The following is a 25,369-nucleotide window of genomic DNA, read 5'->3' on the forward strand; positions in this document are numbered from 1 at the left end:
ATAGCTTTCTCAAGCAAGTGAAGAGAGACTGGTCAGTCTGACAAAGGGCATTCACAACCTTGGGGACTGCAGATAAACTGACAAGAATCATGTCAATTTCTCCTTTATATTTACAGTAATTCAGAGTACTGTAGTACCACTGCTGTAAGATGCAGCACTTTGTTGGTAGTTATTAATTCAGGTTGTGAAAGCTATAAACAGGTTGTCTCAGAAGAAAGACTCCCAACAGAATCTGGGAGAGAATTAATGAAGATTAATGTCCCACCCCAACTAGGTAAATTTGGAGGGAAAGAGAGGTAAACTCTCCCCCTCTTCCCCACAACAGCAGGAACTCCTCCTTTATAGACACCTGATTAGCCAGAAACTGACACAGTGTTCAGTGACCCTATCCTGGAAGGAATTCCAGACACTTCTACTCCCCAGGAAGTGCTGTATTTCTCAGATGAGCCTTGCTATGCGCCGCTTTCCCCATTTTTCACATTTGCCTTTATATCGGACACTGATTTATAAGTTAGGGAAATAATACTGATTATTTAATAATGAGCTAGAGGAGTAAATCTAAAAGCACTTTTCAGATTCAAACAGAATACTATGTACCATGGAGAAAAGTTATAATGAAACACTCAACCAAGCCTTACAGTGCTACACAGAAATGGAGAGAAGAAAAAAAATTAAAACAGACACCAACTTGACATAGACACATTTCCTTCCTAAAAAATGTCCCCCTCACACTCATTTATGTGAAAGCTATGCAGGCAACAGACGAAACTGACTGCATACAATCAATTTACTGTATTTGTATAAAGTGTTGTCAAATGCACAAATTAAAAAGAAAAAAAATAGAGGAAAGCCTCTCTAATCCCTTATAGAGAACGGAGGTGTTACTTGAAGGTACAAGATTAAGAGAAATATGATCTTGAAGTAGGCAGTCTCTCTTTAAAGCAGACACCTTAAAAATCAGGTTTACCCACTTTAGCAGGAATGCATGTCTGCAGTCGTTAATGCTGGCACATGCCCTAACATCTGATGAAATGACACCTATAAAAGCAAGTATACCGGGGCTCATGTCTACCTCGGGAACTATAGCAGCTTACCTACAGCGTCGTAGCTATGCCACATAACCCCATAGGGCAGACACTGCCTGCAGCACCTGCTGGAGTTTTCCTGTTGCTGTAGGAACATCACCTCCCCAAGAGACGATAGCTAGGTCGACAGAACAATGCTTCCATGAACTTAGCTGTGTCTATACTAGGAGTTAGGTCTGCATAGCTATGGCACTCGGGGGTATGGATTTTTCCACACTCATGAGCACCGTAGCTACGTTTACCTAAATTTTAAGAGTAAACCAAGCCTGAGTGTCAAAGAAAGAACAATATTTCAGACAAAAAAAAAAAAAGACACTGCAGCAGCATACTGAAGAATCTTTTAATGTACGACCAGCTTGAAGACTATCCATTTCCCAAACTAGTGCAGACTAGACATTTATAAAGGGTGACATAACTGGTAGGCAGAGGCAGAGGTCACTACTAGGATCTATTTATATCTGAGCACCAGAGTAACAGTCTTAGTGTTTATTTACACTCTAGTTTCCAGAGAGATTCCAACCAAAAAAAAAAAAAGTGCTACAATATATTCTAAACAGTAAGATATTTATATTAAAGTTTTATAAAACAGAAGTATAACAGTCATGTTAGTGTACCTCAAAGTATAGAAGAATGACAGTGTCATATCTTGCTAGCTACAAAGAGCAATTTAAAGAAAAACCCATATGAATTTAGGTTTGACCACTTGTCTTCAGAAGCATCTGCTCAACACAGATCTAAACTTTGCTATCTGATGCTGATAAACAAAGACTCCACCTCTTGCTTTTGCACTCAAGTGCATCTGTATTTTCCAAAGACAACAGAACTACAATTCAATTTCTGCAGTTAACTAATGATTTATAAATTACCATCACACCATGTTGCGAGATAGTAAAAAACATTCCACAATCATTTTCCACTTGCAATGACTTAGTCATTACTTTGAGATCTATATGAACTGGACTGGAATCACGCTAGTGAAAGCCCTCATATCCTGTTACAAATCTCAAGTCACCTAGCTTCCATATCTGAATTGTGCTAGATGCAGTCACATGTAGTGCCTACATATGGCAAACTGAAATAAAATGCTGCTATCTGCATACAAGGTTCCAGATGTCCTCAAACAGGAAAAATGACTGAGCCTGCAACCTCCTACTTTGGAATGCTTTTGTAACATAAGAATGGCCCTACTGAGTCAGCCCAAAGGTCCATCTAGCCCAGTATCCTGTCTTCTGACAGTGGCTAGTGCCAGGTGCCCCAGAGGGAATGAACAGAACAGGTAATCAAGTGATCTATCCCCTGTCGCTCATTCCCAGCTTCTGGCAAACAGAGGTAAGGGACACCATTCCTGCCCATCCTGGCTAATAGCCATTGATGGACCAATCCTCCATGAATTTACCTAGTTCTTTTTTGAACCTTGTTATGGTCTTGGCCTTCACAACATTCTCTGGCAAGGAGTTCCACAGGTTGATTGTGCCTTGTGTGAAGAAATATTTCCTTTTATTTGTTTTAAACCTGCTGCCTATTAATTTCATTTGGTGACCCTTAGTTCTTGTGTTATGAGAAGTAGTAATCAGCACTTCCTTATTTACTTTATCTACACCAGTCATGATTTTATAGACCTCAATCATATCTCCCCTTAGCTGTCTCTTTTCCAAGCTGAAAAGTCCCAGTCTTATTAATCTCTCCTCATACAGAAGCCATTCCATATCTCTAATCATTGTTGTTGCCCTTTTCTGAACCTTTTCTAATTCTAATATATCTTTTTTGAACTGGGGCGACCACATCTGCACACACTATTCAAGATGTGGATGTACCATGGATTTATATAGAGGCAACATGATATTTTCTCTCCTATTATCTATCTCTTTCTTAATTATTCTGTTCGCTTTTTTGACTTCTGCTGCACGCTAAGTGGATGTTTTCAGAGAACTATCTACAATGACTCCAAGATCTCTTTCTTGAGTGGTAACAGATAATTTAGACCCCATCATTTTATATGTATAGGTGGAATTATGCTTTCCAATGTGCATTGCTTTGCATTTATCAACATTAAATTTCATCTGCCATTCTGTTGCCCGGTCACCCAGTTTTGAGAGATCATTCTGAGGCTCTTTGCAGTCTGCCTGGGTCTTAACTATCTTTAGTAATTTTGAATCATCTGCAAATTTTCCACCTTACTGTTTACCCCTTTTTCCAGATCATTTATGAATATGTTGAATAGGACTAGTCCCAAAACAGACCCCCTAGTGGACACCACTATTTACCTCTCTCCATTCTGAAAACTGACCATTTACACCTCCCCTTTGTTTCCTATCTTTTAACCAGTTACCAATCCATGAGAGCACCTTCCCTCTTACCCTGTGGCAGTTTACTTTGCATAAGAGCCTTTGGTGAGGGACCTTGTCAAAGGCTTTCTGAAAATCCAAGACACTATATCCACTAGATCCCCTTGGTCAACATGCTTGTTGACCCCCTCAAAGAATTCTAGTAGATTGGTGGGGCATGATTTCCCTTTACAAAAACCATGTTGACAAATTATGTTCATCTATAAGTCTGACAATATTGTTCTTTATTATAGTTTCAACAGTTTGCTCAGTACTGAAGTCAGCCTTACAGGCCTGTAATTGCCGGGTTCACCTCTGGAGCCCTTTTTAAAAATTGGCATCACATTAGCTATCCTCCAATCATCTGGTACAGAAGCTGATGTAAATGATAGGTTACAGACTACAGCAGTTATACAATTTCACATTTTAGTTTCTTCAGAACTCTTAGGTGAATGCCCTCTGGACCTGGTGACTTATTGCTGTTTAATGTATCAATTTGTTCCAAAATCTCTTTTAATGATACCTCAATTTGGAACAGCTCCTCAGATCTGTCACCTAAAAAGAATGACTCAGGTTTGGGAATCTCCTTCACATTCTCAGCCATGAAGACTGATGCAAAGAATTCATTTAGTTTCTCCACAATGGACTTATCGTCCTTGAGTGATCCTTTAGCACCTCAATCATCCAGTGACCCTACTGGTTGTTTAGAAAGCTTCCTGCTTCTGATGTACTTACTTTTTGAGTCTTTGGCTAACTGTTCCTCAAAATTCTTTTTTGGCCCTCCTAACTGTATTTTTACACTTCATTTGCCAGTGTTTATACTCCTATTTTCCTCATAAGGATTTAACTTCCATTAAAGGATGCCTTTTTGCCTCTGACTGCTTCTTTTACTTTGTTGTTTAGCCACGATGGCTCTTTTTTGGTTCTCTTACAATTTTTTTAAATTTGGGGTATACATTTAAGTTGAGTCTCTATTACGGTGTCTTTAAAAAGTTTCCATGCAGCTTGCAGAGATTTCACTTTTGGCACTGTACCCTTTAATTTCTGTTTAACTAATCTCCTCATTTTTGTGTAGCTCCCCTTTCTGAAATTAAATGCTACAGCGTTGAGCCGCTGTGGTGTTTTTCCTCTCACAGGTATATTAAATTTAATTATATTATGGTCACTACTACCAAGCAGTCCAGCTATATTCACCTCTCGGACCAGATCCTATGCTCCACTTGGGGATAAATCAAGAATTACCTCTCCTCTGGTGAGTTCCAGGACCAGTTGCTCCAAGAAGCAGTCATTTAAGGCATCAAGAAACTTTATCTCTGGATTCCATCCTGAGGTGACGTGTACTCAGTCAATAAGGGGATGATAATAATAATAATGTGGGATTTCAATTAAGTTTATTTTAATAGCCTTTCTAACCTCCCTGAGCATTTCACAGTCACTATCACCATCCTGGTCAGGTGGTCTGTAATATATCCCTACTGCTATATTCTTATTATTAGAGCATGGAATTTCTATCCATGGAGATTCTATGGCACAGTTTGATTCATTTATGATTTTTACTTCATTTGATTCTACGCTTTCTTTCACATATAATGCCTTTCACTTATTTCCCTTCCTTCCTTCAAAGGCCGCCTTAGAACTTGCAGATTTTAACTCAAAGTTATTACTTTTTAAAAAATATTAACAGTTACCTACAATCCTGTACTTGTATCTGATTTAGATTGCAAGGTCTCTATGGCAGTGACCACATCACCCTGCTCTGCCTACACAGTGACACAAAGCTCTCTGTCAACACTCACGGGATCAGCAAAGTGGGAAGGAAAAGAAGATCTGTAACTCTAGTAAGCGAAGAAGCAATAGGAATTTAGTAAGACAATTGGTGTGTATGCCTGTACTAAACACTGTTCATCCAGGATCACCTTTAGGTCCCATTCATCCTAAGGCTGGAGCTGTAATAGCAACAGCCATGCTTGAAGCAGGGGCTCCCTAGAGTTGCATGTAAAGTTCCTTTCTAGTCTGCTGTCCTGACTAGCTGATCAGAAAGGCAAACATCGGGCAGGCTCCAGTGAGCGGACTGAGGCTACACGTGGCTGTTGCTAGCGCCGATGGGCTCTGCCATGGCTCGCACAGGGTCGCACTATGGGAGGGCAGAAGCCACAGACGCTCCCCGTGCTGACAGTTACGGGTAAGGGCGGGGTCCCGTGTAAGTGCCGTCACCCAGGGAGCGCGCCTTGGGCCGGGGAAGTGGGGGACCCCCGCGCACATCCTCCGAGGGCCCCTCTGACTCGGAGTTTTCCCTCCCCGTAGTTCGCCCGAGGGATCCGCCCGCCCGGGGGCAGGAAGAGGGGCTGGGGGCGGAAGGTCCGCTCGGACCCAGGCAGGCCAAGGAGCGTGTGGCAGGGGACCGGGGCAGGGGGTACGGAGCCCGGCTCCCCCTCGCCGCTCAGCGGGAGGGAGAGTCGGGGGGGGGGAGGGGAGCGGCACATCAGACTGAGCTCTGAACCGAGCCAGCCCCCGCCCTTGCACCGGTACCCGGCCGTACCGCGTCCCCACCGCCTCCGCGGCTCCGGGCCCTGACGCGCCGCGGCTGCTTCCCGCGAATACGCCGCGACCGCGGCCCCGGCCGCGTGTGCGACTCACGGGAGAGGGAGTCACACACCGACCCCGAGAGGTCCCCGCCCAGACTCACCGGCTCCCCAGCCAGGGCCTCCGCGCTCACTCGCCGGTCACCGGCTCCTCGGTTCCAGCGGCTCAGTCTCCACTTGGAGCTCCGCCCGCTCCGCACAGCCAATCCCGAGCCGCGCAGGCACAGTACTGACCAATCACCGCCGCGCCTGCGAGAGGCGGGACCTAACCTGCCCCTCATTCGTGGGACAGAGCGCCGCGGCCTAACCGGCAGCCGCCGGGCTCGGGTCTGTGTGACGAGTTGCCCCCGCCCGTGATTGAAGGGCGCCTGTCAAGAGGCAATCCCGTGACGTCGTCTCCCGGCAAGCCTTGATTGGTTGTTCCGCGTGCGCGCGGGCCTGACACCCTGTACCCAGTGCTGACATGCTGCTGGCCAGGGTGAAGGACTCAAGGGCAAAGCCTCTGTCGTGGGTGGCACCGCCGCAGAGATCCCTGCGGGCACGTGGAGCTTGTTGCCTGCGTGATCCTGTCCCCGCCTGTCGGATCAGCTTCGCTCTGGGACTAGTCCTGCTGCGGGTTGGTCTCCTCCAGCGCTGGGTGCTCTTGTGTTTGGGTTTCCAGCACGGCACGAAAATAATTATTTTTTAAAAAGTCAGTGAATGGTTTATTTTAAACCCAGAACGTATTTATCTTCGTGTTATTATTTTAACAAAAGATCTGGGGGCTAAAATTAATCCCTCCCTTTCGCTATTCATGGTTTCCCTACACAGAAAACCAAAGCACTTTGTCCACTCTGCTGCCCTATGGCTCAGTGGCGTGGGTGACGCTGGGTTTGTACCACAGGAAGTCTGGTTGAGCTCATCCTTTTTTTCTGACTACTCTTGAATACATCCCTGCTTGGGATGATTTATATATGCATTAAAGCATTTCTGAAGAATGAAGTTCTTACTTTTAGTTGGTGAAAAATGCTGAGGGTGCAATTCATCCCATCATCCAGATCATTAATAAAAATGTTGAACAAAACTGGCCCCAGGACCGACCCTTGGGCACTCAGCTTGATGCTGGCTGCCAACTAGACATCGAGCCATTGATCACTACCTGTTGAGCCTGACAATCTAGCCAGCTTTCTATCCACCTTATAGTCCATTCATCCAATGCATACTTCTTTAACTTGCTGGCAAGAATACTGTGGGAGACCATATCAAAAGCTTTGGTAAAGTCAAGATATATCACATTCACCGCTTACTCCATATCCACAGAGCCAGTTATGTCATCATAGAAGACATTTCAATCACATTATTTTTCCTTAGATCTGCAAAGTGATAGATCTTAAAATTAGGTAGTTTTGCACATTGCATCTCTGACAGGATTCTACATGACCAGATCTGTTCTAGTTTTGCAGTGCACCCTTTGTGTCAGGATTGGTTCTATGAAACCAGGGATGTTGTTTCACCTTCTGTAGAGCTGAACAAGGGACACTGAATGCTTTCCCCTACTTGGAAGCTGTGCTATGATCACAGTTAAGTCACTTTAATGGGAACACCACATCCCCTGCCATATATGGAAAGGTTGACTGTATTGAAGCCTTTTGTTCCACAAATTGCCCTGCATTACATTTTCAGTAAAAGTAACTTCCCGTGCATATCAGGGTTATCCACAGTAGCCCACTACTGCCTAGGTGAAATCCACTTATACAAACTTCAGGGGTTTGAGCACGCAGAGATTACAGGTACCAGCATGCAATGTTCCTGAGGGTTCACAGAGACTGCGGATCCCAGCATGCAATGTTCTTGCTGCGTGCAAGTGGGCAGTGGACGACAGGCAGCAAAACGCAAGGCACCGCTGGCTCAGAATAGCCAACAAACTACACCGTGGAGCATGCCACGCTCCAGCTAGAGCCATAGCCCCACCGAGAGTACATATCCCATCATGCAGTTCGCCAGCGGGAGCCAGCGCGCGCCAGGCACAGGCATTGGAACGTGTAGTTTCCCTGGGCTGACCCTACTGTACCCACAATGCCCTGGGAGCGGCCAATCAGAGTGTGGTGTAACAACGTTTGCTGTGAATGGCGGAGGGGCGCTGTTCGCCTCAGCCAATCGGGGTGCGGTAGGTGGTCCCGGTGGGCGCTGTGTGTGTAAAGGATCTGAATTCCCTTCCCCCCCTTATTGTCCCCCGTTACCAGGCCTCGGCGACGCAAAGCCCGGCCCCGGCACGATGCTGAGCCGCCCGGGCCTGTGAAACCTCCCTGCCCCGGTAAGTGGGCCGAGCTTGGGTCGGGTCCTGAGAAGAGGGTGCAGCAGCAGCAGCAGCTGGAGGGGGCAGGGGGCAGGCGCAAGGGGAAGTGGAGTGGCCCAAGGAGCGGGTCGGCTGAGGAGGCAGCTGGAGACGGGGAGGCGGGAGCAGTGGGTCCCAAGGCTGTGGCCCGAGCACACACTTTTCAGGCTGGGAGGGGTGTGAGGAGAGTGATCGCCGCCGGGGGTGGGTTGGCCGTTGTGCAGCGTGGTATGGATGGGGCCGCAGAATCTGTGGTTTAAGGGTTGGGTGGGGGCTGCTGAGTTAACCAACTAGCTCCAGTGGCAAGATCTATACAAATCCTAGAGGGTTTTTTTGCTCCTTCGAGCAACACTTTCTCCCACTAGCGAAGAGGGGAGAAAGTAACGGGGGTTATTCTGGACTAAATCGTCTGTTGCTGCTTTTATAAATTGGGTGCTTATATGCAACAACCTTACTAGTTTCTACATTACTGCAGTTATGAGGGGTTTTTTTTTAAACGGTGTCAGGGGATGGGTTCCTGAAACTGATGCTTTTCTGTGAGTATGAGTAATAACACTACATTCTGGATGCTCTAACCAAGGATTTCAAAGCACTTTACAAACACTAATGTAGTCTCACAAAACCCATGTGAGGTCAGTAAATATACCCAATGTACAGATGATGAGGAAACTAAAACAGAGCGAGATTGTTATTTTCTGAGGTCACATAGAAAATCCATGTAAAAGATGTGAAAATAGTGTAGAAGTTATGATGTCCAGTCAATTTGTCTAACTTAATCCCCAAATTCTTGCTATTTCTGGGGGGAGGGGGGGAAGGAGGATTAGAAACATGGCTTTGCCTTTTTTTAATTATTGCATAAAAATAACAGTGTTGTTGTAGCCTTGTTGGTCCCAGTAAGTTAGAAAGATACGGTGGGTGCGGTATTGTCTTTTATTGGACTAGCTTCTGTTGGTGAGAGAAACAAATTTTTGAGCTTACTCAGAGCTCTTCTTCAGGCCTGAGTTAGTTGCTTAGACCTGGAAGAGCTCTGTGTAAGTTCAAAAGCTTGTCTCTTTCACCAACAGAAGCTGGTCCAATAAATAATTATTTGTAATATATAATAAAAGGATATGAATGATCTGATGCATTGAGCATGGGACTGGAAATAAAGCACTCTGTTTACAATTTTAGCTCTGTAATTGACTTGATGTCTGGTTTTAGGTAAGTTACTTAAAGTATCTGTGCCTGTTTTGCCATCTATAAAATGGGAATGATAATAGTTACCTGGTTTACAGGGATTTTGTGAAAATTGTGTGCAGAATGCTTTGCAAATGTAAAATGCTAATTATTATATGAAATTGTAGCTGCTTATTTGATCTATATAGATCTTATGGTGTTAATGAAAAATTAACCTTGAGGCTGGTCACTAGCACTGGTTCTTTATTTTAACACTCTGTGTGAAGGAAATATTAGTAACATAAATGGACACCATCACACTGAAACTCACATTGGTCTGAAAACTTCAGTACCGGGCAAACTGGTTGAAACTATTGGAAAGAACAGAATTATCAGACACATAGGTGAACTTGATTTGTTGGGGAAGAGTCAACCTGGTTTTTGTAAAGGGAAATCATGCCTCACCAATCTACTAAAATTCTTGTGAGGGTCAACAAGCATGTGGACAAGGGGGATCCAGTGGATATAGTGTACTTAGATTTTTAGAAAGCCTTTGACAAGGTCCCTCACCAAAGGTTCTCAACCTTTTTCTTTCTGAGGACATTCTACAAAAACTCCACAGCCCATCTGTGCCACAACTGTTTTTCTGCATATAAAAGCCAGGGCCAGCATTAGAGGATGGCAAGCATGGCAGTTGCCTGGGGCTCCACACCACAGGGGGCTCCACACCACAGGGGGCCCCGCAAAGCTTTGTTGCCCAGGTGATGGGGCTTTGGCTTTCTGCCCTGGGCTTCAGCAAGTCTAATGCAGGCCCTGTTTGGCAGACCACCTGAAACCTGCTTGCAGCCCCTCAAGGGGCCCTGGAGCCCTGGTTGAGAAACACTGTCTTAAGCAAAATAAGTAGTTATGGGATAAAAGGGAAGTTTAAAACAGACAAAAGGAAGTATTGCTTCACACAACACACAGTCAACCTGTGGAATTCTTTGGCAGAGGATTATTGTGAAGGCCAAGTCTATAACAGGGTTCAAAAAAGAACTAGGTAAATTCATGGAGGATAGGTCCATCAATGGTAATTAGCCAGGATGGGGTGGAATGGTGTCCCTAACCTGTTTGCCAGAAGCTGGGAATGAGTGACAGGGGATGGATTACTTGATGATTACCTGTTCTGTTCATTCCCTCTGACGCACCTGACATTGGCCACTGTCGGAAGACAGGATACTGGGCTAGATGGATCTTTGGTCTGACCCAGTATGACTGTTGTTAAGTTTTTAACAACTTTTGAACCTACTATAGTTACAGGTAAAACCTGAGATTTTTTGTTTTTGTGTGTATGTGTTTGTTCTGAGCATTTAATGACTTTCAGGTGGATACAAATCAATCATTTAAAAAAAATGGATTTTTTTAATTTAAATTGGATTTTTTGATAGGTTTTTTCCTCAAAAAGAATTTTATCTAAAGATAGTTTTAATTAAGCTACATTATAGCTCAAAGATATCTCATCATGGAATAGGGATTATAAATTCTAATTCTATAGTATGAGACAATATAGTCATATAATGTTTAAGAAAAGTTTTGTAAATGAGTTCCAATAGTTCATGGATTAGGGACCCAAATTTACAGGGTTCCAGAGGCTTCTGTATAGATTATGTAGGTTAATCTTTCTATCTACCCAATGGGACTCAGTGCTCAGTCTAGAAGATACCATCAGCGATGCTTAGTTTTGCAGTTCTTAAACTGTGGATTTGTGTCTCCAGAGATAACATGTTTATTTAAAAACATTTTTGCTGTTAACAAATAAATAACATATAGAGGTGAGAAATAACAGATCTCAACCCTATTGTCCCTCTGCAAATTTGTGTACACAGAGTCAATACCTTACCTCTCTCTAAAAGTGCAAAGTTTAAAAAAGTTTCATGAATAGAAGATTGTTGGGGGTGGAATAGATCTAAAATATTTCATTTAACTTAGTTAAAAACAATTTTAACAAAAACAAACCTGATTTTAAAAAACTTGAATGTTTTAACTAAATTCAAAAATTCATATGCTTGTTTTGTTAAAATATTATGTTTGCTGTTGACGAAAAAAATCCAGAATGCATAATGTTGCTGTTTTAGTTAAATAAAACAATTTAAATGTCTGTCTGGTGATGTTCTCCTCCTAATACAGCATGGCAAGAAAATCCTCCAAATATTAATGATTAACCTGTTGAATTGGAGATAGTTCACTTCCCAATGACTTCATAAATATCTGCTTCAATTACCTTTGGTAAATGAAATAACCAAACAATCATTCATTTTCTGATATAGCTGTAAAACTAATCTGAAAAGTTTTCAAAATAAATCACTTCAAAATGTATAGTGTCTGCCTTCTAAAAATGAAACCTACATCTATCTCTGAGTTTGGAAGAATATGTATTAAGGTTATAACAACCAACAAGAATGTACTTTTATGTAGAAATCCATGATTAAATCAAGTCTTCCTGACTTGTGATTTGATTTAAATCAAATTCACCCTCATATCAGTTTCACTGTTTCCTCCACAGAGTGTTTCTTTTTTTCTGAAAAGGTCTTTACAAACTTCAAGATGAGAGCAGAAGAAACTTTATACAATTTTTCTTCAACGTATTTTTTTTTAAAATAGGATATACTGTTTAAAGAGTGATCTATTAGAAACATGGATTTTTTTCATAAAAAATCAATCCATTTAAAAAGAAAAGTCAAGCTGACAATGTTACTTTAATCATATTCATGAGCATTAAATTTAAGTACTTGAGTTAGTGCTGGCAGGATCAGGTCCGTAGTCTGTACTCTACTTACCAGTCTCAGAACAATTGAGGATCTGTCCTTTGATCTTAACTAACTTTTCGCCCCAGGATATGGTACCTCCAGTATTGAGGGGAATCTTGTAGGGAAATTTGTGCTGTTGCTATCTAGGATGTAACTGGTTCTCTCTTTAGGTAGCTTTTGAGTCCAGTGCTGTCCACCCAACAACCCAACATCTGCTGCATTTGAAATCAAACTGGTTCCCCTTGTCTTTGGTAGGAGCAAGATAATTCCATACCGTATTTATTTATTTTAAGACGGAGAATACCAGAAGTATTCAGTAGAGAGAGAATACCAAAGATACTTTGTAAGGGCCTTGAATTTGTGCTGGGTTATACATATTTGATATGTAATTCCAGAATGAAGTAAAACGTTAGAAGTGCCTGATGACATGGATACAAATTTTGGGGGTTTTTTTGGTACACTTTTGTTGTGTGTAAGAGATTAATATGAAAGCTGAAACTTGCAGTTTAAAACATTTATTATGGAAACATGGATTGTATGTTTCTTTACAGATTTACTTTAGATATAATACAGAATTGGGATGATATGTTTTAGGTTTCCATAGGCAGTGTCATCATTAATAAACTGTTGGTTCTTCATCTATGACCATAAAATTGGTTTAAGCAGTATTTGACAATACTTTTATCAATTATTGCCTATGTATCTTCTGTAAAGGTTGTCAGGCCAAAAAATTTTATACATGAAGATTGAACCAGTAGACAATTGTAGACAATAAAAATTGTCATTCTCTGTATATGGACTCTTAAATTTCCAGTTTCACAGGTATAGTGCCCACATCTTATGAGATCTATTTGTCTGTATGCCCCTAAGAACAAGACAGAGTGTTCCAGTCTGTATTGACTACAGTTTAATCAGATTCATTAATAATGAAGTGTTACTAATACAGAATTTTTTTAACAGGTGTTGGCATAGGAAAATGAACTCCACTATGAGTGAGGAGCCTGATGCGCTTGCAGTAGTTAACCAGCTGCGAGACCTGGCAGCTGACCCTTTAAATAGACGAGCCATCGTTCAGGATCAGGGATGTCTGCCAGGCCTTATTTTGTTTATGGATCACCCCAGCCCTCCAGTTGTTCACTCTGCGTTACTAGTAAGTAATCTATTTTTTTAAAACCAGTGGGCTTTTTATTTGCTTGTTTGCTGCTTGTACCTCATGTCAAATTATTGTCACTGTTGTGCTTAATTTTCTGCCACTCCCATTTCAACAATTAATGAGTGACAAAATCATTCTGAAGTTGGAGAACAAGTTTTTATAGATTAATTTATTGTGTGTGTGTGTGTCTGTGTTTTGGAAGATAACCCTCTAACTTTGTATATGCAGAGGGAAAAACTGTAATGTAGCTTGTCACATATAACTGTATGCATGCTTCTCTTCAGACTTTGTATGTGATGACTGTGGACAATGTGACTCTTAAAATCTAAGTACTACACTGACATAATGCCTTTTCTCTTGATTGGAAGTGGGTGAATAAAAATCGAGGTTTTTTTAATCATCATTTTTTTATTTAAATAAGTTTTTAAATTTTACTTCATATTATATTATGTATATAGTGCTAGCTTTTTCCTGTCTTCCCATTTTATAGTTTTAAATTCCTAAAATGGATGGTTTGGTTTTTTTACTTGTTTCTTTAGTTTTCCTAATTGTTAGTAGAGTTTCAGATTTTACATAGATTTCTTTTCCTACTAAGAAGTTCCACACTTTAAAAGCTCACCTGTGCTGAAAAGGAGAAGTCCGTGGCCTCATTAACATCCTTATTGTAAAAACAACACAAACTTAAACACAAAATTGATAAACATAGATAAATATAGCCTGTGCTATATTTGCAACAGACTTCACCCTCAAATGTAGGGAATTTCCACAAGTCAAGAAATCTGAAATCCTGCTATAAGAAGCAACAGAGTCCTGTGGCACCTTATAGACTAACAGAAGTATTGGAGCATAAGCTTTCGTGGGTGAATACCCACTTTGTCAGACGCATCTTCTATGCTTCTCCATCAAGGTTTTTCAATTTGAAGTCAGGTGACTTAGGACCACAAGTCCCATTAAGTGCTTTTGAAAATTCCATTTGCAGGTTCCATAATATTGTCTTTGGAGAATAAGTTTAGGTTCCTGGTTCTTCAAAAAATTGGCCTGCATATATTTAAAAAAATCATTCTAACTGTATGTATTAAAAGTCTAAAGAACTTTTCATTGTTAACACTGAAGCAATTTCTATTTGAAGTCACAAAGATTTTATGCCACTAAGTTTTTAATACAAATACAATCTTAGTGCCTGATGTTGAAAACACTGTCAAAGCGCGGGGGGGGGGGGGAGGGAATAGCTACTTCATAGGAGTATTGTACCTATTAGTGTGTTAATATCTGTAAAGTGACTTGATATCCTCAGATGGAAGAAGCTGTATAAATGTGTATGTTATTGAAATACAGAAACCCAAGAGTGAAGAGCTTAAAATGAGCGATATCTTGAGTCCCTACTTGATTCTACATTACAAAAATCAGAAACTTTATGGTTAACTAGGTGAATCTAATCCTTTTTTAAATCTTGAACTAAGATCTTACAAAAATTAAATCCACGTTGAGGTGACTAAGTAAAGTCCTAAATCAGGAAGGTTACTTAAACCTTGTATGCCTATCTTCAGTTAGGCTACTGGTGTGCTTAATGTTTGTCACATCCATAAGTATCATGCTGAAGTGGGCCTGATCTGTGAAATTCAGCCTGAGTCTTTCATCTGACTTCAGTGGGCTTTGGATCAGGCCCTAAATGATCTCATTTTTTAAAGTGCTGACTGAGCATCCAGCAGCTCTCAAAAGTTAGACCTTTTGAAATCAAAAACCCAAGTCACAGATCTGTTTTTGTTTATGTATCCATTTAGTTTAAACTGAATTAGCTCATGATCGCTCGAACCAAGGTTGTCCCCTACAATCATTTCTTCTATGAGGTCCTCACTACTCACCAAAACCAAATCTAAAATGGCATCCTCTCTTGTTGGTTCAGCAACTACTTGGTGAAGGAATCCATCAGATATCACATCTAGGAAAATCTGAGCCCTATTATTACTACTAGCACTTGTCCTCCAGTCTATATCTGGGAAGTTAGTCTCCCATGATCACACAATTCCTATTAGTATTTACTTCATTAAAAACATTAAAAAGGTCTCTATCCATATCCAAATCTATAGCACACCCCAAGCACTGTCTCAGGGGAGGCTCTAGTAGCTTTTTTCCCCAATGTGATTTTTGCCCAGACAGACTGTCTTATCCATTCCATCCCTTCTTATTTCTTTACAGTCTACCTTATCAGTGTTATACAATGCTACTCCACCACCTTTGCCTTTATTTCTGTCTTTTTCCTAAACAACACATACCCTTCAGTACCTCTACTCCAGTCATGACTACTATTCCACCTTGTTTCTGTTATCCCTATAATATCCGGTTTCGCTTCCTGCACCAGTAACTCTAGTTCCTCCATTTTGTTACCTAGGCTCCTCGCATTGGTATACAAACATCTTAATACTTGCTGTTTGGCTTCACTCACATTTTTTTACCCGATTAGGTCCAGACATTCTACCGTCAGTAGCACCTATTAGAATGGTATCTACACTACCCTTCCTCCATATGTCCATTCTCCTACCCATGGCTATATCCTTTCTTTCTTCATTTTCTTCCCTATCAATGGTAAAATCCAGCGTGGAGATTACCTGGAAATCTCCCAACCATCTCCCCCCAATTCCTAGTTTAAAGCTCTGTTAATCAGTTGTGCCATCCTGGAAGTCTATTTCCCTCCCTACTCAGGGGAAGTCCATCCTGAGAGAACAGTCCTCTGTCCATGAATCCCTCCCAGTGGCCATACATCCCAAAGCCCTCCTTATAGCACCACTGCCTGAGCCATCTGTTGATTGTCATAATCTTGTCACACCTTTGTTGCCTCCTCTAGGAGCAGGCAGAATCCCACTGAAGATCACCTGAGCCTCGATTTCCTTAAGCATCTTCTCCAGCCTGGCATAGTCTCCCTTGATACGTTCCAGCGAGAATCTAGCTGTATCATTCATTCCCACATGAAGGGCAATCAGTGGATTCTTTCCCGCTCCCATTAGGATCCTCTTCAGCCTCAGGTCCACATCCCGTTTCTTAGCACCCAGCAGACAGCACACCCTTCTGTTCTCTGGATCATCTCTGGTTACAGGCCTGTATATTCTTCTCAATAAGGAGTCTCCAATCATGTAGACCTGCCTTTTCCTGGTGACGGTGCGATTCTCCGGTCTATCGCCTGTTCCCTCTGGCTACAAGTCCTCTTGATTCCTATTCACCCTTACAATCCTCTGCAACCCACCCCGTATCCTCCTGGGGCTCATGTTTGGTAGTGTTATCTCCATTGACTCTTCCCCTCTTCTTATAGAACTAGCTGCTCTTCTCTTCTTCCTTGCCCTCTCACCTTCAGCGACCACCTGCTGTGCCCCTTCTTCATTTTCCAACTCCTCAAACCTGTTCCTGAGCTCTATTTCTCCTTCACTGGCCCGTCTTTTCCTCTGCCTGGTTCTCTTAGTCACATGCTTCCACCATCCACTTTCTTCACCCAGCAATCTCCTCTCAGAGTTCTTTGCTCCTGCTTCCATCTGCAAGTCTGATTTTTTTTTCCCCCCCATTCAGACTCCTCAGGTCTTTGCTCCATCATCCGCTCAAACCCCCTTCTAAACTCAACCAGAGTTTCAACCTGCATCTCCAATCCTTGGATCTTTTCTTCCATTAGCTCCATCAGGCGGCACTTCATGCAGACAAAACTCTTATCAGATACCTCCTCCAGGATCATGTACATGCTGCAGCTTCCACATCCAGTCATCTTAATTGTGTCTTCCACTGCTTGCGTCACTACCACTGCTGCCTCTGTATCTGTCATAGCCTTCTCACCTAAATCCTATAAATCTGAGAAACACAAACCAAACCAAAACACCACCACCCACAGCAAAACAAACCCCCAACAAGCACCAAAACAGTGCTAGAACACTGCACACTCCCTTCACTAGCCTGTATGATCCTCTGCCTGCCTCTCTTAGTCTGCCCCCAAACTCCCATTCACACTCCCCTGTTTACAGCTCTGTTTGTGTCAAATCATGTATTATAGAAGGTGTGCTTTGAGCTGAAAATCTTTGATATTGAATAGTGAGCCAAAGGAGAGGTTAATGTAAGCAAAACAATTAATCTATTGCAGGGGTCTCAAACTCAAATGACCCCGAGGGCCGCATGAGGACTAGTGCATTGGCCCGAGGGCCGCATCACTGACACGCCCCCTTGCTGCCCCTGGCCCCACCCCCAATCCACCCCTTCCATGAGGCCCCGCCCCTGCCCTGTCTCTTCTCCACCTCCTCCCCTAAGTGTGCGGCTCCCCGCTCCTCCCCCCTCCCTCCTGGAAAGTGCTAAGCACCACCAACAGCTGTTTGGCGGCTTGGCGGCAGGAAGCGCCTGGAGGTAGGCAGAAAAAAAAAGAAGAGTAATATAGTAGTATAGTATTAAAATATAGTATGCTATTAAAAGTCAATTTATTAACTTTTTTATTAACTTCTTTAACTGTAATGTGAAACGTCAGTGCTAATTTTGACGTTTTGTCAAATTTTGTACTAATTTTGGTTATGTCATTGTGACAGTGTTGGTTGACACTTTAATGTAGAATCTACAGTTTTAATAAATATATACACTCAGTAATGCACCTCACTCAAAGGACAAAACACGCACTTAGATTTACTGCCTAAGGCTCGGGGTGGGATTTGGGGGGGGTGTGGGGGAGGGGGTCTGGAGTGCAGGCTCTGTGCTCGGTGCAGGCTCCAGGCTGCGGCAGGGGGTGGGGGTGCAGGCTTTGGGACGGAGTTTGGGGATAGGAGGGGGTGCAGGGGTGAGGGCTGTGGGGCTGAGGGTGAGGGGTTTGAGGCATTGGAGAGGCTCGGGGCATTGGAGAGTCTCAGGACTAGGGCAGAAGGGCAGGGGAAGGGCAGCCTGCCCTGGCCCTAGTGCAGGGGGGCGCTAGGACCCTGCGGCAGCAGGTGATGCCGGAAGCCGGCATAGCGGAGGAGTGGAGTCAGCCTGAGCTCCCGGGCAGGCTCCCGGGCGGTGAGGGGGCAGCAAGTGGGGGCCGGGAGACACTGGGGGGAGGCGCGTGGGGGCAGCAGGTGGGGCCAGGGGAGAGACCAGGCCCCAAACATTGGGGAGCAGCGCACGGGGAGCTTAGGCACAGAAAATAACTCGGGGAGGGGGACGGGGTGAGGGGAGTTTGGCGGCGACAGGCAGTAAGTGGGGGACAGGGCGGGCTCTAGGCACCAGCGGGCCAAGCACCCGCTTGGGGCGGCATCCTGGGGAGGGCGGCAGATGGCCCCGGTGGACCTCCCTCAGGCATGCCTGCGGGAGGTCCACCGGAGCCGCCGACCCGCAACCGCCAGAGCGCCGCCCCCCGCCCCAGCAAATCCTAGCCGCGGCTGGGAGTTAAAAGGCTCTGGGCTCCCTGCCCTGGCGGGCAGCTCGGAGCCCCCTCTGATTCCCGGCCGCGGCTGGGATTTAAAAGGCTCTGGGCTCCCTGCCGCGGCAGGCAGCCCGGAGCCCTCTGATTCCCAGCCGCGGCTGGGAGTTAAAAGGCTCTGGGCTCCCTGCCGCGGCGGGCAGCTCGGAGCCTTCTGATTCCCAGCCGCAGCTGGGAGTTAAAAGGCTCTGGGCTCCCTGCCGCGGCGGGCCGCTCGGAGCCTTCTGATTCCCAGCCGCGGCTGGGAGTTAAAAGGCTCTGGGCTCCCTGCCGCGGCGGGCAGCTCGGAGCCTTCTGATTCCCAGCCGCGGCTGGGAGTTAAAAGGCTCTGGGCTCCCCGCCGCGGCAGGGAGCCCGGAGCCCCCTCTGATTCCCAGCCGCGGCTGGGAGTTAAAAGGCTCTGGGCTCCCTGCCGCGGCGGGCAGCTCGGAGCCTTCTGATTCCCAGCCGCGGCTGGGAGTTAAAAGGCTCTGGGCTCCCCGCCGCGGCGGGCAGCTCGGAGCCCTCTGATTCCCAGCCGCGGCTGGGAGTTAAAAGGCTCTGGGCTCCCTGCCGCGGCGGGCAGCTCGGAGCCTTCTGATTCCCAGCCGCGGCTGGGAGTTAAAAGGCTCTGGGCTCCCCGCCGCGGCTGGGAGCCCGGAGCCCCCTCTGATTCCCAGCCGCGGCGGGGAGTTAAAAGGCTCTGGGCTCCCTGCCGCGGCGGGCAGCTCGGAGCCTTCTGATTCCCAGCCGCGGCTGGGAGTTAAAAGGCTCTGGGCTCCCCGCCGCGGCTGGGAGTCCGGAGCCCCCTCTGATTCCCAGCCGCGGCTGGGAGTTAAAAGGCTCTGGGCTCCCTGCCGCGGCGGGCAGCTCGGAGCCTTCTGATTCCCAGCTGCGGCTGGGAGTTAAAAGGCTCTGGGCTCCCCGCCGCGGCGGGCAGCTCGGAGCCCCCTCTGATTCCCAGCCGCGGCTGGGAGTTAAAAGGCTCTGGGCTCCCCGCCGCGGCGGGCAGCTCGGAGCCCTCTGATTCCCAGCCGCGGCTGGGAGTTAAAAGGCTCTGGGCTCCCTGCCGCGGCGGGCAGCTCGGAGCCTTCTGATTCCCAGCCGCGGCTGGGAGTTAAAAGGCTCTGGGCTCCCCGCCGCGGCGGGCAGCTCGGAGCCTTCTGATTCCCAGCCGCGGCTGGGAGTTAAAAGGCTCTGGGCTCCCCACTCTAGAGCTGGCCCTGGTGGGGGAGCTCCGCAGGGAAGCGGCCCGCGGGCCGCATGTTTGAGACCCCTGATCTATTGCTTTGCAAATAGATGGTTGTTTTTCTCAACATGGAAATACTGTGCTCAGGTCTTTAATTTCAATGACTGTTTAGACAGACTTCTAGAAGTGTTTGAATGGCGGTGCAGGGAAACTCAGACTATAAGTGGAAATGATTAGTAGAGAATGATAAAAGTATACGAGTCTCTACATCTTGGCAGGATAGCAAAGGTGTAATTAAACGGTCATAAATTTAGAACCAGAGACTTTACAGGACTTTAGATTACTCAGATGGCAATAAAATGGCCTTGCATTCTAACTATAAAACATGCCAAAAATAAAAGTAGGATTTAAGAATAAATGTTAGAAGTACATCTTTGGAAAGAACAATATATAGCTACCATAAAAATAAGAAAGGGACTAGGCACACTGTTGTGAGGTGTTCATTGAGCAACAGACCTGTTATATGATTCCATTTAGGGAATGAGTAAACTTTCACAATTTATTATCACAAAAGTAATTATGTAACACCCTGAGTACTAGTGCAAGGTCCTCAGCTATCTGGGTACATCTCAGTTATCAGTATATCATGTGTGGTCCTGGAATGCAGGTAGATAAGCTGTGTTTAGAGGAAACCCTTCAATCACAATACTATATTGACCTTGGGAGCCACCTCCCTTCCCCCCTCTCCTCCCCACAAAAAAGGTAACACTGGAAATATAATACATCTCAACAACTGAGAAATTTGAGATTTTAACCAAGAAAGTGGTGGTGCAAACAAAGCAGTGCCAATATTCAATTCTTGGAAACCCCTAGTCATCAGTATCAAATTTTGCAGAAAAGTTCATCTGTAAAGACGAGAAAACAAAACCTTGGACGGCAAACAAGTCCATATCACAGGCTTGGGGAACAGCAATCTCAAAGCTCTACTTGGATAAAAAATAGATTAAAGCTATCAAATCATTAGCTGTAAGGTTCCTCTGAAGCTTTGCTGCAGTCTTCTTAAAAACCTTTTTCAGATTTTTCTTTTTTTCTTGTCGTAGGAGAGTAATTAGCAATCTGCCCTCTAGGTAGTTTAATAAAATGAAATTGCTGTTAAAGTTATGGCATCGTGAACAATGATTCCAAACACATCAGATGAACATTACATATAATATCCAGGAATCCCATGAACAAGATACATCTTTCACCTTTAGCTGTTGGCCAAAAAAATGGAGAAACTATGTAATACAAATAGATTTGAGACTTGGAGTTCTTTTGCCTGGTATTTCCATCCCACTTCAGTACTCCTCTTTTTGTTTCAACAGCTTTTTGATAAAAGAGCAATATCTACTCTGTTCATTGTGGCACATTCTACTGCTCTTCTTTTGATTTATTTCTTCAGTTTGAGGCTGCAACATCTACAACATCCTCTTTGTGGCATGCACAAAATCTTACAAAATCACTCTTTATTAGAAGTGGAGCCCTAGCAACAGCAATGATTAAGGCTACTCAAGGATTTCCTTGATAAATCTATGTTTGGAGTCAAACTATTATTCTGAAATGTTGGTTCTTTTCTTGAAGTATGAGTATAAACAGTAGAGCTGCTGTTGAGTGTTCAGAAAGTAGATACATAAACTACTTTACTTTCTCTCATTAAGAGTTTTTTCTTTAAATATGGATTTTTTTTATGGCTGCAGTGGTGAAGTGTCTGAGGGCAGAAGCTTCTTAGAGAAGAAGCCCCTTTGAGTGTTCTGGTGAAAGTTGTTTTTGTTTTCATTGAGTTTTGAGCCTTTAAAAATTGCACACTGCACTTGGGCAATAGATTAACATGCCAGTAGTATTTCTTACAGCGGTTCTCCAGTGTGGAGGATAGGCTGCCTTGTTCATATATTGTAGTTAATTTGGTTGTGTTCTAAAAGTTCAAATTTAGTTGAAGCTGTCACGTTGAATGAGGCAGAGATCCTGTGGTGCCCTGCCTTATTCAAAGTGTTTTGGCTTGCACAGCTGAAAACTGTAGTGATGCATTGCATCCATATTTCTACAACACTGAAAATTTTGCTTTTTACATTGCAATGGCAAAAGTTGTAGGTGCCCAAGAAGGGTTCCACAGGCATCCTTATCTTGCTGTTCAAGGAACACATTAAACAAAGGGGAGATCCCCCATGCCAAACAATTTCAGATTATACTTTTTTTTATAAGAAAAAATAACAAATCTATAAGGAATGCCATAAATACTGTAGCATATCCTTAACAGATTTTAATCAAAATATGGTTCTGTGGGTAAATTTGCACAAGTGAGGAAATGCCTGAGTTAAGATGTTGCACATGCAGTCTTACAACAAGTCTTCAGCACCCCTGTGAAATACCTAAGCTGTGTTGTCATTTATAAAATGGAAATAAGGTCAGAGAAACCAAGTGACTTTACCAATGTTTCTTCCATAGAACCTGTGAGCCTTGATTCCTAGTCCCCTGCACCAACAGGCACATTTTCTGATAGATACACTAGGGGGTCACACACTTCTTTAGGGGGGAGCTTATAGCATACACCAGGGGCTCATTGCACTCCTCCATGCCCCCATAGGTTTCTTGTGTGCCACCCTTCCATCCCCCTTTATTTCAGGGGTTCCCTGAAACGCCTCCCTATCTCTCTCGTGATAGGGGTTCTGTGTGCCCCATTCCTCCCTTCCACCCTTACCAAGGTCCCCTAATTTCCTCCCACCAGGGAGTCTGTCCTTCATTTCACCCCTCCACCATTATTACTGTTGTTTATCATTTGTATTATCATAGCAGCCAGGAGTCCCAGGCATGGACTAGGTCCCCATAATACCGAACGCTGTACAAATATAGAACAGAAAGACAATCCCTACCCCAAAGAGCTTGTAATCTAAGTGTATGATAAGGGATAACAGCCGGGTACAGCCAGATTGGGGAATACAACAAAGCAATGAGACAGTATTGGTCAGCGTGATAACTGGTGATCAAAGTTTATGTAGGCCTCTGAGCAAACTGGAGTTTAAAGGAGGGTTTTGAAGGAGAATAATGAGTTAATCTTGCAAATATCTATGGGGAACTTTTCCAAAGCATGAGGGGCAGCATGGGTCTCCCATTTTCCCTGTCAGACCAGGGTTTCTTTGTGCATCCCTTTCCCCGCTTCCTCTCTCCTTCCATATCATGGTCCCTCATTCTGCCCCAATGGCAGGGTCTCTGGGCCCCCCATTCCTACTTCTCTCTCCATGGCAGGATCTCTGTGTGTCCCCCATTTCCCTATTCACCTGTATACTAGGGACTCTGGGTGCCACCCTCCCCACATACCAGGGTACCCTAACTTCCCCTCTCACTGCCAGGGGTCCTGTGTGCACCCCCATTTCTCCATTCTCCCTTTCCCCCATGCTAGAGTCTGTGCACACGCTCACATTCCCCTTCCTCTCCCCGCCATTATTATTTGTCTGAGAGATAAATAATTCGGGGCATCAACATGTTAAACTCTATTGGGGGTAAGCAGAAATGCGATGGGGTATTGTTATACCTGAAGGTTTTAATGGCTGCTGTCAACCAGTTGATAGATCTATAGACAATTTCAGAGGCGCTTTAAAGCTGTAGCTGTGCTAAACAGATGATCATGTGTTCACCAGTTTCTCCCCTCCAACCCCATCCCCAAAAAACCAAAACAAACAGGGTTCTGGATGCTGATGCCTAGAACATTCTCTGAAATTTTGGAATTGATTGAATCCAGTGTTCAAAAATACATACAAACAGAGAGATGCCACTGAGTTACGCGTAAGGTTTTCATGAGATTGGCCAGCTGTTTCTGTATTCCATGAAAGAGGAGACCCATGGGAATAATCAGTATAAGAACTCTTAAATGCAAACTTTGAGTGTCTCAGAAAGATTTTCTTTTCTTGGGACCCTGCTTCCAGAATGGGTATTGTATCTTTCTGAGATTCACAAATGCAAAAAAATAGTTGAAATTTACCCTATTAACAATGTTCAGACTTTCCATAATACTCATAAAAGAGGGTGGTAGCGGTGGCAATCTTCTGTTCCAGGTACTGTCTGAATATTCTAAAGAGGCATCTTGTGCCTGTAATTGCTGCTTCTTTTTTGCACCTGGCACAATGTGGCAAATGTCTTTGAGGTGGAGCTGCAGCACTGAAACTGCATATTCTAACTATCCCAACACTTTTCTCTTTTTTTAGAAACTATGAATTGTTAAATAGTTAATTATTTGAAACGTCAGAAATAGAAAATAATGATGAAATAACAGAAGCAGCTTCCGATGCCTATTGTCCTTCTTTTCTTTTAGGCTCTCAGGTATTTGGCAGAATGCCGGGCCAACAGAGAAAAGATGAAAAGTGAACTGGGTATGATGCTGAGCTTACAAACTGTAATACAAAGGTAAGTCTGTAGGGGCTGCCAGATCTGAAAACAGACAGGCCATATTCTTTTGTGTAATAACAAGTTAATATCAAATAAAACTCTGCCACCTGAATTTATGTAATGAATTTCATGACAGTATAGCATGCATTTGTTCCTCTTTGGATTTTATGGTTTAAAGCTATTGCTAGTTTGAATTTTATTCAGTATAGCAGATCAATTAAATGTCAGTACACTACAAAAGCCCAGTTGAAAGGAGCTTGCCTTTTGAGGAAGGTTTCAACTGCTCAGAGTTCTGTTCTATACAGTATAGGTTCTTATATCGCTTTCATCACTGTAGTATCCAGGTGCCTTCCAGTAGTGAAATTAAGTGACTTGACTAACATGTGTCACTTGTGGTTTATTCTTTCCGTCATAGCCTCCCCAGAGGGAGACTTGTGTGTGCAGTGTCATGTCTTGTTTGAGTGGGTTTTTGTGTACCTGCTGTTATGTTCTTGAGAAATCAAGGTTGAAATGTGCCTTGCACTTGAAGCAGAAGGTGATGAGATTTGTGATAATCCTTAATTTCTGTGGGAGTTAGTTTGTGGTCATGGACCAACCTGTGGGATGGCTGTGTCTCCTGTACCGATTAGCTTTACCCGTATGGCAGAAAGTTCCATTGTGCCTCAGGAGCAGAGTTGTTGACCACAGTATTCATCCTGGAACTTTAGAGAATCTGTTAGATTCTCTAAAGTGGTTTGAGATTTGGGGAAGGAATATGTAGAGTTCTAGCACCATTCTGACCCAATCCATGAAGGAGCACCTGTGCCACTGGGATCAAGGTAATCTCTTTCACTTTTTAAAATGTTCAGCCGCTAGCAGGCTGGGACAACTTCCTTAAATTAGGAAGAACTTCCAGGAAACTGAAAACATACCCAGAGTTACAGTCTCAATATCACCAAGTAAAAGCTGCAGAAGATAGAGACCTGTTTATTTCCTC

At 44.0% G+C, this 25,369-nt stretch overlaps 2 protein-coding genes across 5 annotated transcripts in view; one reads left to right on the forward strand and one right to left on the reverse strand.

Annotated features, from left to right (window-relative positions):
* Positions 1-6,320, reverse strand: part of MTFR1 (mitochondrial fission regulator 1) — a 34,264-nt gene extending 27,944 nt beyond the window's left edge. Inside the window, exon 1 of one of the 2 annotated variants that reach the window (XM_045004728.1) lies at positions 6,096-6,320. The gene's annotated coding sequence lies outside the window, so the exon portion shown is untranslated. The remainder of the gene's footprint in view (positions 1-6,095) is intronic. The other variant, XM_045004727.1, reaches the window with a different exon arrangement.
* Positions 6,321-7,905: 1,585 nt separating this feature from the next.
* Positions 7,906-25,369, forward strand: part of ARMC1 (armadillo repeat containing 1) — a 50,432-nt gene continuing 32,968 nt past the window's right edge. Inside the window, exons 1-4 of one of the 3 annotated variants that reach the window (XM_045007310.1) lie at positions 8,144-8,284; positions 12,417-12,497; positions 13,207-13,396; positions 24,320-24,411. In XM_045007310.1, the coding sequence (XP_044863245.1) occupies positions 13,223-13,396; positions 24,320-24,411 (266 nt within the window). In that variant the 5' untranslated portion in view covers positions 8,144-8,284; positions 12,417-12,497; positions 13,207-13,222. The other 2 variants (XM_045007308.1, XM_045007309.1) reach the window with 2 other exon arrangements.

This window comes from Mauremys mutica, chromosome 2, assembly GCF_020497125.1.
Source record: "Mauremys mutica isolate MM-2020 ecotype Southern chromosome 2, ASM2049712v1, whole genome shotgun sequence".
Lineage (NCBI taxonomy): Eukaryota > Metazoa > Chordata > Testudines > Geoemydidae > Mauremys > Mauremys mutica.